General features: G+C 44.3%; 2 protein-coding genes across 2 annotated transcripts in view; one reads left to right on the top strand and one right to left on the bottom strand.

Annotated features, from left to right (window-relative positions):
- Window positions 1–13,832, bottom strand: part of STPG4 (sperm-tail PG-rich repeat containing 4) — a 64,207-nt gene that overhangs the window by 2,720 nt on the left and 47,655 nt on the right. The window lies entirely within an intron of this gene.
- Window positions 2,065–2,529, top strand: LOC114671716 (NADH dehydrogenase [ubiquinone] 1 beta subcomplex subunit 3). The gene has a single exon (XM_077959625.1). It carries the CDS (start codon window positions 2,105–2,107, stop codon window positions 2,399–2,401), a length of 297 nt encoding a protein of 98 aa, XP_077815751.1. The 5' UTR covers window positions 2,065–2,104; the 3' UTR covers window positions 2,402–2,529.

The following is a 13,832-nucleotide window of genomic DNA, read 5'->3' as shown; positions in this document are numbered from 1 at the left end:
CATGGCCTGGGACATGGGCTAGGTAGGGCTACAGGAGGTGATTTGCAGCCCAGGCAGTGGCAGCACTAGTCCTCTCCTACCCACCACTCCAACTTCTCCTCCTAGTCCCTTGATTCCCCCTGGGTGGGCCCGTTTTCTTACAGGCAGAATTTGTATTTCTGTCTCCCCAGCCACCTCAAATGAGTCTATATACCAGCAAGTCTTGGGGACTTTCAGACCGAGTTGCAGACTGAAAGCAACAAAGCTATGGGAATTAAAACTCTTTTGACATTAAAAAAAAAAAAAAATCCACTGTTGGTAAACTTCACATTACGCTTTTATAATCTTTTCTGGTCTTCTCTAGGTTTGGAGTCGTCCTGCACGCTCCCAGGATCCACGTTCTTTGTATCTCTCCATGGACCTGAGCCTCTTCCCTGTCTGTCCTGAGTCTCTGGGGATTGGGTGATCACTAATGCCTTAATGGTCCCATTCGGTTCAATAAAAATGTTTCTGCTTCAAATTTTGCTTCCTTGGGCTCCCAGAAGCCACACACACACAGAATAGCCATTCTGGCTGGCAGGAGGCAGCCACTGCAGGCACCCCCAACAAAGTATCTAGTTGGTAACATTGATGGCTGATTAATGTGCTGCTTCCAAGTGGCCCCATAATTCAGCCACAGATTTGGGGCCTGGAGTCACTCTGAATCTGAAGTTGGTTGAAAATGTCCAGGTATTTGAGCATTTCACTTCTGATTGCCTTGACAGGCAACTGTATGTACCAGAACTGTATACACATGATCATTCCCTCATCTCACCACCAGCCCACACCTCCCACACACACAGGAACAGAAAACCTACCACCATAACCATGCCCCTGGGGGCGGGGGGTGGTCTGTCTTTCCGAATACTTACTGAACGGCTGGGCAAGAATCGAGGGACTCTGGATTGAAAACAAGAAGTGATAGAGCTTGTTGGAGGTATTTTCACATTATAATCACCTGGACCAGGGCCTTCATGCTATTGAACATTTAAAAAATTGCTTCATTATTATTATACTAATATTTGATATATTTTAATGCTTTATTTGCCTTCTACAAATAAACATATGAATCAATATGATATAGTAGAAAAATCCCATGTTTGGTCTCAAGAGATCTCATTCAGGGTATGAGCTGGGACAAGTCGCTGTGAAGCGGGAGTAACTCCTGCCTCACCTCCCTTGTGTATGACGGTGAGGAGTGAAGGAGGGTTAGGTGAGCAGCACCTGCCTCCCTTGTCCCTGCCAGCATCCCTGATGCCCCTGGGCTCCCAGCCCACACTCAGGTCCCCCCGTCCCCTCACAGCAGCATGCATGCCTCATGCCCTACTTGTCCCTCTGACTGTTAAAGGTGACTTGCTGCTCTAAGCTGTTAGCTTTATAACAATGCTCATTCTTTCATATAAATGTCATATATGTTATCTTAGTCCAAAAAAGATTCATAGCAATTCACTGATATAAGCACAATGCTCTGAGATTAACATAAATAGGTGAACACAATTTTAAAAAGACAATCACTCCAGTAGCAAAGTTAGCAACAGCCAATTCATAAAGAGGATATACAAACATTTAATGAGCAAACTTCGAGGAAGGAGGGCTTTCACCTCATTTATAACCACATACATTCTAATTTAAAAAACAAACTTCCTTTTTTTTCCCCCACAGAGTGAGGAGAAGGGGTTCTAAAAATTAAAAAAAGGTTAACAAAGAAGAGAGAGAGAGGAAGGAAGAAAGGGAGAAAGAAAAGGAAGGAAAGAAGGAAGGGAAGAAGGAAGGGAAGGGAGGGAGGGAGGAAGGAAGGCGAGAGGGAAAGAAGGAAGCCAGAGCTTTAACAACCATCACGAGCACTCCTTATATGATGCTGGCAGAAGCATGAATTCGCTCAGCCTTTCCAGAGTGCAATCTGGGAAGATATGAAACAGCTTAAAAACATATACGTCTATCTAGAGAGAGAGAAAGAAGACAGGAGAATGGTTATTGGTTGTTGCAGGAAACCAGGGAGACAAATGATGAGTCTTGAGTCTAGAATGTGGCAGGGAGGTTCTGGTTGCAGAGTTGAGTGTCCTGAGAGGTCAGATTGAATTCAGACATGGCCCATGGACATGGACATGAACATGGACACCATAAAATGGAACTTCCAGATTATAGACAATGGAAGATAGAAGGGACACCATTAGAAGATATCCAGAAGAAGCTGGCTGCAAAAGGGCTAAGGGATCCATGGGGCCGCAATGAAGCTTGGAGATACATGGGCGGCTTTGCAAAGAGTGTTTCCTTTTTTGATGTATTCTTTAAAGGATTCAAATGGGGATTTGCTGCATTTGTGGTAGCTGTAGGAGCTGAATATTACCTGAATTCCCTGAATAAAGATAAGAAGCATCACTGAAGATAATACCTGGAAGTATCATAGTGGTTTCTTAACTCTCCAAAATAAGATTTCTTCACTATAACCTACTCGTCTGGTTTGTCCCTTACAGAATATTAGTAAGATTTAATAAAGTAAAATAAAATATATATATGCCAAAAAAAAAAAAAAAAAGAATGTGGCAGGGAAAATGGGAATAGCCCAAACACTACACTGGATAATGCTAACATGATGTTCATCTTTTTTTCCCCCTAGTAATTCACTTTTTTTCCCCCTCCATTTTCAAATAGCTAATGTTCCTTGCCTCCGGGGTGGGACAGGGCAAAAAAACAGAAATAAGTGTTTTTCTAGCATGATGTCTTGGATCTGTTTCTAAATAATGCAGGAGTTAGGGGAAGCAGGTGGGAGTAGTAGCCCAAAACACTGGCCTAAAGCTGAACATTGTGGAATTGTTGACTAGGTATATGAGGTTTCAATACAGTATTCTAAGTTATATATATTTTTCAAGTTTTCACAAAATGGAGTTTAAGACAACGTATATTTATTATTTTGACCCAGCAATTCCAGTTGTAGGCATTCACCCTAAGAAAACAATTGAGAATGCGTGCAAATATTTAGCCACAAAGACTGTAACATTGTTTCCAAAAGTGAAAACTGGGAAATAAACTAAATCATGGATGATATGTGCCTGGTTAAATAAATTACAATGCTTCCATCCAGCAGTCCAATGTTGATGAGTTTTTATAGACATAACAACTACTCCCAAATGTCATTAAGTCAAAAATGCAAGCTGAACAAATGTGCATAAAAATACTTGGAATGAAATTATCTCAGAATGTTCATAAACAGTAGCTTTCTTGGGGTAGTGGTGTGTTGAACAAAAAGGAAACAAAAATCTTTTTTTGCTTATATGCATTTTCTAATTTTTCTACAATGAACACAAGTACTCCTGAAACAAGAAAAAAAGATAACGTACAGATAAATGACTATGGAAATTAGGTAAAGAAAAAAAGAGGCCAGGCATGGTGGCTCATGCCTACAATCCCAGCACTTTGGGAGGCCAAGGCTGGTGGATCACTTGAGGTCAGGAGTTCAAGACCAGCCTGGGCAACATGGTGAGACTTTGTCTGTAAAAAATATAAAAATTAGCCAGTCGTGGTGGTGTGTTCCTGTGGTCCCAGCTACTTGGAAGGCTGAGGTGAGAGGGTCACCTGAGCCGCAGAGGTCAAGGCTGTAGTGAGCCATGATCACGCCACTGCACTCCAGCCTGGGAAACAGAATGAGGCCCAAGAAAAGAAAAAAGAAAAGAGAGAAAGAAAAGGGGAGGGGAAGGAGGAGGGGAGGGGATAGGGGAAGGGAAGGGAGGGGAGAGGAGAGGAGAGAGCCAGCAGTAAGGTCATAACAGGGACATGTATCTGTAAGATCCTTATAACAGGTAAGGTTGGCCACGAATGAGCGCCTCAGATTTTGCAGAATAAGCACGGCGCTGCAGACCCTCCACAGTTGGTTTTTTTTTTTTTTTTTTTTTGAGACAGTCTCACTCTGTCACCCAGGCTGGAGTGCAGTCATGCCATCTCAGCTCACTGCAAGCTCCGCTTCCCGGGTTCAAGCGATTCTTCTGCATCAGCCTCTCAGGTAGCTGGGACTACAGGTGCGCGCCACCAAGCCTGGCTAATGTTTATATTTTTAGTAGAGACGGGGTTTCACCATATTGGCCAGGCTGGTCTCAAACTCCTGACCTCATGATCTGCCCACCTCAGCCTCTCAAAGTTCTGGGATTACAGGCGTGAGCCACTGCACCCGGCCCTTCCACAGGATTTAAAGCAAGACTTTCCCATTCTTTCTGGCAGGTGGCACAGCCATGTAATCAGGGCTGCCATTCTCAATTACTCCACCATGAACGGAGTCTGTTATTATCAGCCAAGCACACATCTGATCATCAAGGGATAGATGCACCTCATCATTTTACAACTCATGGCAGAGAGATGACAACAGTCGTATTTTCAAACTGATGTATATACGTGTGACAGAGGTTGCTGTCAGGGTGAGGCTCTCTGTTTGGTGTGAATTCTGCACTCACATTGAATAAATCTAAGCCGTAAGAAACACAAAGAAGCAAAATGCCAAGAATATCTGCACAGGAACAGTTTGTGCAGGAGCCTCTCAGTTTGGCTATAATAACACAGTGCTCTGAAGCCAGATGAGTAGCTGGGGCAAGAGATGATGCTGGGTGTGCTACCACTGATTCCACACCTATGGCGGCCATCTGCAGAATGGCTAAGAAAGGAGCGACCTGCCCGTTTTCCCCAGGCCTAATGCGGCTTTGCTTTCTAAAGCTTCCTAGTCTCAAGCTGCCTGGGAGTCCAGGCATGAAGCCTGATGAAGCGTGATGCATTGCCATCCCATCCAGCAGTTTCCTTGCGTGGACTTGGCCATCTGAATCAAAGGAACTAAGATGTGTTGCAGAAAGAAGTTACTGAACGCTATTCCACATGTGGCAGATGGGATCTTTAAGAGGGAGCATTAGGGAAGTGGATCTAAGCCCAAGTTCATATTCCAAAGCCACAGGCATGTTGCGGCAAAGCCGTGACTATTCTGAGACTGCTCATGGCTGGGTCCTGCAATGGCCAGGAAACAACTCTAGCCGAGTCCCCACTGCTGCCCCATCTGAGGACAGCTTGAGTGGATAGATGGTTCGGGATGTGCCATTTCTGAACCCAGTTCAATGGGAGGGTGTTTAAAACAAGAGGGACATTTGAACCACATCCTCTTCCTTAAAGCTGAGCACTCTGCTGTCTCCTTTACTGGGGATCCTCAAGCGTGATCTAGACCTTGGGTCTCACATTGTGTATGATACGTGTGCAAAGGGGGGCCTCGGGTTCACCAAGCAGCACTAAGCACCTCTTCCACAAATCAAATGGGCCGTTTCTTAAACCTTGCTTTTGTCAGGGTCATGCTTTGGCAACTGTGGGTTTCCCAAAGCTAAACCTTTCGAATACCACTGACAAAAACTCTGTCTCCACGGGAGAGCAGAATAGTCACCTTCCTAGAGTCCTAGAACTCGATGTCAAAAGAAACAACAGGGAAGCTTTATAGTATCTATTCCTCAGCTCTGGTGCACGATTACATCTCAAGCCTCCTGATGAGAATATCATTCTCTTCCCTTAGAAAATGCCCTGTTTAATTGTGCTTTTACTTGAGGGCCACTTTAACCAATGGGAGCTGCAAGGATTATTACACAGATGAATAAAATACTCTCTTTGGCCTCCGAGGAGTTTGGAGTCCAGTGAGGGATACAGGCAGAACCAAACAGAAACACCACAAAAGAACAAATGGAGGTAGGAGGGGCTGGAGTGGTACTGAGCAAGAGCTGAGCTATCTGCCTGGCTTTCAGACACCAAACCAGGCTCTGGTGTAACGGGGCTGTCTTGTTAAGTGTGATCCCAGTGGGTTGCGAGATGTCGCCAAGGCCAGGAGCTTTCATCTCGCTGCAGAAGACTCAGACTTTCCTGGAGAGCTCTTGGGTCTCTGTCACACCACGAAGAAGCCTGGCTTATTCAGTTCCAACTTCTGATGGATCATCGTGCTGTGGAACATTCCAGGCCTTTGGTAAGCCTGACATGCCCTGCCTGCACACACTCCTCCCCAGGGCTGAGAGGCTGGGACTGGGAAATCTATATAATCACTACACTCCTCTGGAGTGAAGACATGTGTCACTCTGGGGCAGCCCAGAACAGCCAAATGCCAGATGCCTCCTAGAGAATGTGAGAGTAGATGAAACTGTCCCAAGTTGTTAGGTATTGAATTCTATACCCCCCAATCATAAGCCCTGTGAATTTCCATTGTGTTGATGTGGCTTCCATGCTGAATGCTGTCTCTCCCCAGTTTTTAAGGACTTATGAATTTGGAATTCCCAGTACCTCAGCATGTGACCTGATTTGGAAATAGGGTTGTTGCAGATGTAATTATTTAAGCTGAAGTCATTAGGGTGGGGCCTCATCTAGTATGGCTGGTGTCCTTTATTAAAAGGGGAAATTTGGATACAGAGACAGGCTCACAGGGAAAACACTATGTGAAAACAAAGGCATGGAACTCTAAACCCAGGAAGACCAAGGAATGCCAGGAAGCCACCACGAGCTGCGAATGAGGCATGAACAGATTGTCCCTCACAGCACTCACACTGCCAACACCTTGGGCTGGGACTTCCAGTCTCCAGAACTGTGAGACAACACATTTCTGTTGTACTGGGCACAACAAATACCCAGTTTGTGGCACTTTGTTACGGCAGCCCTAGCACATGAATACATCAGTGTTCAGCTCATGTCTTTATTCAGCCAATATACATTGCTCCAGGCCGTAGGCTGAAAGCTGGGAATACAGTGGTATGTGACTGTCTCCTAATAGCTGTTCTCTCCTTATTGCTTAGTGTTAGAACAATTTTTAACTGGGCTCGTGTCTACTCAGAATAAGGATTCACTTTCCCAGCCTCCCTGGCAGCTAGGTGTGGCCGCATGACCAATCTTGGGGATATAGGATGGAGGTGGAAAAGGTGCATGCAAATTCCAAGGGGAAGTCTTCAGGAGAGCGCATATTGTGTTTCTTCCCCACACTCCTTCCTGCCTGCTGGGCCCCTGTTCCCTACTCTCTGGGACCACAAGGATGGAAGCCATGCTCAGCAGAACAGCCCATAGGAGGAGTCTGATGCAGTGGAGTTGCCACACCAGCCCTAAACTGCCTACTGCAGAGACTGTATACAAGAGAGAAATCAATTCCTATCTTGCTCATAACATTGTTATTTAGGGTCTCTGTTACTGGCAGCAGAACTTAGTCCTTATCGACCAGGTAGGCGTGGATTTCCTATGCTCATGAGGCTCACAGTCGAGCAAGGAAGGCACACCTTACCAAAAATAAATAAATCACAAACGTGGGGAGTATCACACAAAGGGATGTACAGGATGCTACGGAGAGTACACCAGAGAGTAAACCCATCTGGTTCAAGGGGTCCGAGGAACTCCTCAAGGAAGTACCTGTGAGGATGGTGGAAAGGTGTGTGGGAAGCTGGGTTGAGAAAGCTAGGTCAAAATGGGCAGGGCCTTGAGGACAAGCCTAGAGAGAAGGATGTTATTCATTTTAACCTTGCTGGGACAAATTCACTGCACTGCAAAAACAAAATAAAAAGTGTTAACTGGACTGTGCTGATTTAATTAGTAGAAAAGACCAAAGAACAGATGATTAGTGGTCGCCGGGATATCTTAATCCGTGTGCAAGTTAACAGTAGGAATTCTCTTCCGTTCAACTTTCTGAACCGTGAATGTCTCAGGCGGTTAGGGACTGCCGCTGGGTTGAATGTGGCAAACCTCATTAAAACAAAGCTTAAAAAGTCAAATCCACACATATTCACTGAAACCTGCTGTGTGCAAGGTATATTTAGGCCAGGGATTCTGGCAGATGTTAAAGACATTTTGTCTAGGATCATTGACTTCAGGGTGCCTGCAATCTAGTTGTGAAGACAAGGACAAAAATCTAGTGAAAATCACAATATACACATTAAGGAACCACCATTACCACAACAAAAAAAAAGCAAACTGTCGCAGAATAGATTTAAATATGAAATGAGTGAGTATACCAACTTGGAGGGCTTATGATGAGGGGAGGCCACAGGGAGAGGCAAGTGGTATGAGGAAGCTCCAGGAACAGGGGTCTGGAGTAACACCTTGAAGATAGGGAGGACACAGGTGGACAGGGAGGGAGAGAGATGAGGGCAAGGGAACGGGGCAAGCAGGTAGAGACCGGTGGAGTGCACTCAGATTCATGTGCAAAAGGGATTTTTAATCATTAGTATGTTACAAAATTTGATCTTAACTTGTTAAGACAAAGGAGATCATGTAAACTCATGAGGAAAATAAACCATGGAGCAAATCCTTTAATATGAGATGTATGACTCAACCTGACTCCACAGTAACCAACTTGAATTTGCTAAACTTACTTTTAAAAAATCATCTTTCTCCAGAAAGCACACACACTCTGTTTCCCAGGTGAAGAATCTCTGTGCACTGCTATGGTCTGGATGTTGATGTCCCCCCAAAATTCATATGTTGGAACCTAATGGCGCCTGTGATAGTGTTAAGATGTGGGGCCTTTGCGAGGTGATTAGGTCATTAGGGCTTCTTCCTCATGAATGGGACTCCTGTGCTTATAAAAGAGGCCTGAGGAAGCTTGTCTGCCTTCCTCAGACAGGAAGGATGCTGCTTTCTAGCTGCGTCCTCTTACGGCGCAAGCTTCTGCCCTTCGCCACGTGTGGATGCAGCTAGAAGTGCCATCTATGAGGAAGGGGGCCCTCATCAGACACCAACCTTGATCTTGGACTTCCTGGCCTCCAGAACTGTGAACAATAAATTTCTATGGTCTATAAATTACCCAGTCTAAGGTATTTTGTTATAGCAGCAGGAATGGACTAAGTGGACCAAGAAACATGAGGTGTGTATTCATAGATGCCTGTATAGGCTCCTGTCAAAAAATGCACGGAGGGGCTGGATGCGGTGGCTCACGCCTGTAATGCCAACATTTTTGGTGGCCCAGGTGGGTAGATCTCTTGAGGCCAGGAGTTTGAGACCAGCCTGGCCAACATGGTGAAACCCCATTTCTAAAACAAACAAAAAAAATGCACCCAGGGACTTGAAATTCAACTTTCTCAAGTTAAACCTTTTTGCTTTTCACGTGTATGAACATGAGAATGGTTTTTACAGTTTGATGGCAGATGTAAACATCTAAATGTCACCATGTATTTCCAGTTTCTGCAAGCCTTCATTCTGAATTCTCGTTTACAGACCGGGGCAGGTTAAAGCCCTTTGGGTGCTGGTCTTCCAGGCCTCCTCTCTACCCTGACCCAAAATGGGTTCAGCAGGCAGGCTTCACTGCTGCTCAGTGACAGCTCCCCACAGACCAGAGAGCCAGAGGGCTGCCCCTCCCTGCGGCCATCTCTACTTCACAGCATTCTTTCACACACCTACTTTTCATTTAATCCTCATGCCAGCCTGATGCAGGAGGTGCTAATATCTCTATTTAACAGTTGAGAAAGTGAGGCTCAGCGGGGTTAGAAACCAGTGATTTAGCGTTTCAGCTGTGGGAGCCAGAGCCGGTTACTGGCCTTGCTTCTCAGTGCTGGAAAGTATCAGTACTTAGTTCCAAGCTGTTTTTCTTTAAAATCTCAAAGCTAAAGGGAATCTAGAAAGAGCACATAATCCACTCCCATTTATCTTAGCACAAACAACTTTCAGTTGATATACTGAAAAGAGAACGGGTCAGAAAACAATGATGACCCTAAATATCTATATATATCCATGCATTAAAATACAACTAATAAGCAGCATAAACTGAAATTACTACATGGGGTGGTAAAAATGATCTCCCCAAATTTGGTGTGTGTGATAGGTGGGAATACACTGCTCAAAAAAGAAAAGAAAAAGCCCCTCAGCAAGGAGGACAGAAAATCCTGTGTCGAGGTGGGTACAGAGAAAAACTACAGCCACCTCTCTGAAGCACTCAAGAGGAGGTGTGTGGCAGGGCCTATGCAACTCAGGAAATTCTAGAATTCTGTAAACACTGGTCTACAGGTTCCCAAGAGAAGGGGGACATACACGCTGGTGGATGGGGTAGAAGCAAACCTGTTAGGGGCCAAAACTTATTCACATTTGCAAAATTAGTAATTGACGATACCTCTGAAGTCTACCTTGGTACTGTTTATTTCTGCGAAGAGAGAAAATGTGACGGTCTGGGTTTCTAGTTAGGCTGCCGCACGGGAGGGGTAACACCAAGTGATCACAAACCCGCCCCACCTCAAGGTGCAGCTTTCACAGAAACACACATGCCAAGGACGCCCAGGTAATTCAGACTGGCTGTAGGTGTTCACTGCCTCATCCTCTGTTTTCTTAGGAGGCCACAGGAGCAGAAGGCAACCCACAGTGGTTTGAAATCTGAGGCAGTTCTGACCTCAAACTTGGACAGGGCTGGCAACTGCCCTGAACCCTCTCCTCCCACTTCCCCAGGCTGCTGCCCCAGGTGTGAGAGCTGCCCCGACAACGCAAACGGCTAAAGCCTCAGCACCGGCAGGAGCAGGACTGGAAAGTTCTTCTCTTACATCTCCCAGGTGCTTTGCTAACAGTAGGAGAAGCAACTTCAGACAAGTGAAGCACCAAAGGAATGAAGAGCATTGAGAAGAATGGAAATCTGGAAGGCCACCTTTCTATTTTCATGCCTCTGGCTCCTGGAGATTCCTTTCACTCAAGACAGCAAGAGCACCCTCTTTTTGCAGTCCAGGTAGTAGGTAGGTGTTGCCCCGCTTCCTGACATTCTTTCTCTAGTCTCTGGATAACTAAGGTCACTCCCTCAGCGTGGGCAGGGCAGAGCACCTCACGCCACACATAGAGATGGGTAGGGGACCTAGACGTACCAGGGGATCCCCTGTTCTTGATCACAGTGATTGGCCCAGGGGCAGGCACATGACCCTAACTGGCCAATCAGAGGAGCCTGCCTTTTCACATTCCTTGCTAAACCGGCAGGGTGTGGCCCTGAGGCGGCCATCTTGCCTAGCTCAAGGGATAGCTTGTGCAAAAGTAGGAGAGAGATTAAGATAAAACAGTACCTAACGTGCCAAGGTTATAGGCACCAGTATATTCTACCCCACCTTTATGTTTTTATTTTTTGCTTAAGCTAATTTGTAAGGTTTCTGTCAATTACAACTGAAAAAATTCTAACCAATACATTAACCCTCCTGTTCCCAGTCAAGACATTGTTATAAGAAAGTGCAGGAAATTCTTCACTCTCACAACTGGACGGCGATATATGACTTGGCTGATGTTAACGCTGTTGGAAAAGCAGCACAGATTTTTTAAGAAGAAAAATTGCCAGGATAAACATCATTTTCTTAGAAATTCTAGCACAGGCCAGGCACGATGGCTCACGCTTGTAATCCCAGCACTTCGGGAGGCAGAGGTGAGCAGATCACCTGAACTCAGGAGTTCGAGACCAGACTGGCCAACATGGTGAAAACCCGTCTCTATTAAAAATACAAAAATTAGCTGGGCATGGTGGCGGGCACCTGTAATCCCAGCTACTGGGGAGGCTGAATCAGGAGAATCGCTTGAACCTGGGAAGGGGAGATTGCAGTGAGCCGAGATCCTGCCACTCAAATCCAGCCTGGGTGATAAGAGTGAGACTCTGTATCAAAAAAAAAAAAAAAAAAAAAAAATCTAGCACATCTATAAGCTATATTTGAAATGTTATATTTTTCCCAAAATGTTACCCACAAGTAAAACTTTGAGGAAGTTGAGACTGGGACCTACTTTAATCATCTTGGCTTCCAAATTCCATTCAAGCAGAAATCAATTTTCTGGTTTACTCAACCAGACTGTGTTTATTAATTCTTTTTCTGCTCCCCTAGGAATTTCAAACTATCAGCTTATTTTTTAATTGAACTAATTCCTTAAATGCTAAAACAGTTGGAATGATTCCAGTGTTTCACAATGCTGGTTTGAGGGCATAGTCTATGCCACAGGTCTGATACTTTCGAACTTTTAAAGGTGACTGAAACAGGCAGATCATGTAACAATCATTTGTATCTGTACAGACTCCTGTTTGTCTAATCCTTTCCTTATTCTTTATAGGCCTGTCAGGTTTTAAGAAATACAGAAACGACCGGGCGCAGTGGCTCACACCTGTAATCCCACCACTTGGAGAGGCCAAGGTGGGTGGATCACAAGGTCAGGAGATCAAGACCATCCTGCCTAACACGGTGAAACCCTGTCTCTACTAAAAATACAAAAAAATTAGCCGGGCATGGTGGTGGGCGCCTGTAGTCCCAGCTACTCAGGAGGCTGAGGCAGGAGAATGGTGTGAACCCAGGAGGCAGAGCTTGCAGTAAGCCAAGATGTCGCCACTGCATTCCAGCCTGGGCAACACAGTGAGACTCCATCTCAAAAAAAAAAAAAAAAAGGAAATACATAAATACCCCAAAATATTTCTGATATCAAAGAAACCCACTTTTTTTGTTCCCACTATCAGGAAAGATATGTGTGTCTCATTTTTTCACTATATATACAACTAAGAGAAACAATAACTGCAAAGAATCTGCTTAGTAAATCACTACAGACCCCAAACATACGAATGACTGAGTCCCCAAACATCATACGAATGACTGAGTCCTAATTAAGTAGCAGAAAGTGGGACTATTTTTATTTAATAACAAAGTGTTTTCATCTTAACCATATTGATGGCTCTTTTCCTCAAACATTGCCTGTTTTCCGCTTTTAAAAATTATATATTGGGCTGGGCACGGTGGCTCATGCCTATAATCCCAGTACTTTGGGAGGCCAAGGCAGGCGGATCACTTGAGGTCAGGAGTTTGAGACCAGCCTGGCCAACATGGCAAAATCCTGTCTCCACTAAACATACAAAAATTAGCCAGGCCTGGTGGCGGGCAACTGTAATCCCAGCTACTTGGGAGGCTGAGGCAGAAGAATTGCTTGAACCCGGGATGCAGAGATTGCAGTGAGCCGAGATCACACCACTGCACTCTAGCCTGGGCAACACTGTGAGATTCCATCACAAACAAACAAAATTATATTTTGAAATACTGTGAAACCAATTGAAGAGAAAGAAATATAAGCAATCACCCTTAGTCACTGTGTCTCAGCATAGCTGTTAAAAGAATTTAATGCATTTCCTATTTTTCATACACATGATTTTTCTGACGTTAATCATAATACACATCGCAATTTGATCCTGCATTTTTCACTACACATTAGATCATAAAGATTTCTGGTGTATTTTAATAATTTTCACAATCATTGTTTAAATGGCTGCCAAATATTTTTTGAGTGGATACATAATATTCTTTTAAAATGATTTCCCCTCTGCTATTAAATTGTTGCTACTGTTATCTTGCTATTACAAATTATACCTTTTAAAAAATTAAAACTCATAACCACATTTGAACAAATTATCCCTTGATCATATTTTTGTATAGATGAATATTTCTGTATTTAAGATAATTAGTTTTGGAGGGTTTTCTCAAAGTAGAATTTGTGAGTGAAAAGGCAGTTTTTTATACCTTAATACATACTACCAAACTCCTTTCAAAGAGTTGTATGAATGTATACTCCCACCAGCAATAGACAAGAAAAGCACTGAGTCTCTATAGTCTCAATGCCGAGTAGATGGTGGTGGTGGTGGGGAGGGATGGTCTTTAGAGAAATAAAATCTTCCTCACTCTTCTTTATTCTAATAGGATTAATAAGTAGTCATCAAAAGTAGCCCCTGTATGTTCAAAGAAGTAGTGCAGAATATCTGATATCCTTAATGCCCACATTTTGAAACACATTCACGAGGAAATAAAATCATGCAGTTTTTGGTAGATCAAGAGACTTACTTAGGTCACTTACGAAAGCAGTAAAAT

The sequence above is a fragment of the Macaca mulatta genome, chromosome 13, assembly GCF_049350105.2.
Source record: "Macaca mulatta isolate MMU2019108-1 chromosome 13, T2T-MMU8v2.0, whole genome shotgun sequence".
Taxonomy (NCBI): Eukaryota; Metazoa; Chordata; class Mammalia; order Primates; family Cercopithecidae; genus Macaca; species Macaca mulatta.
The sequence above is the reverse complement of the archived record's forward strand: the minus strand, read 5'-3'. Positions and strand labels throughout refer to the sequence as shown.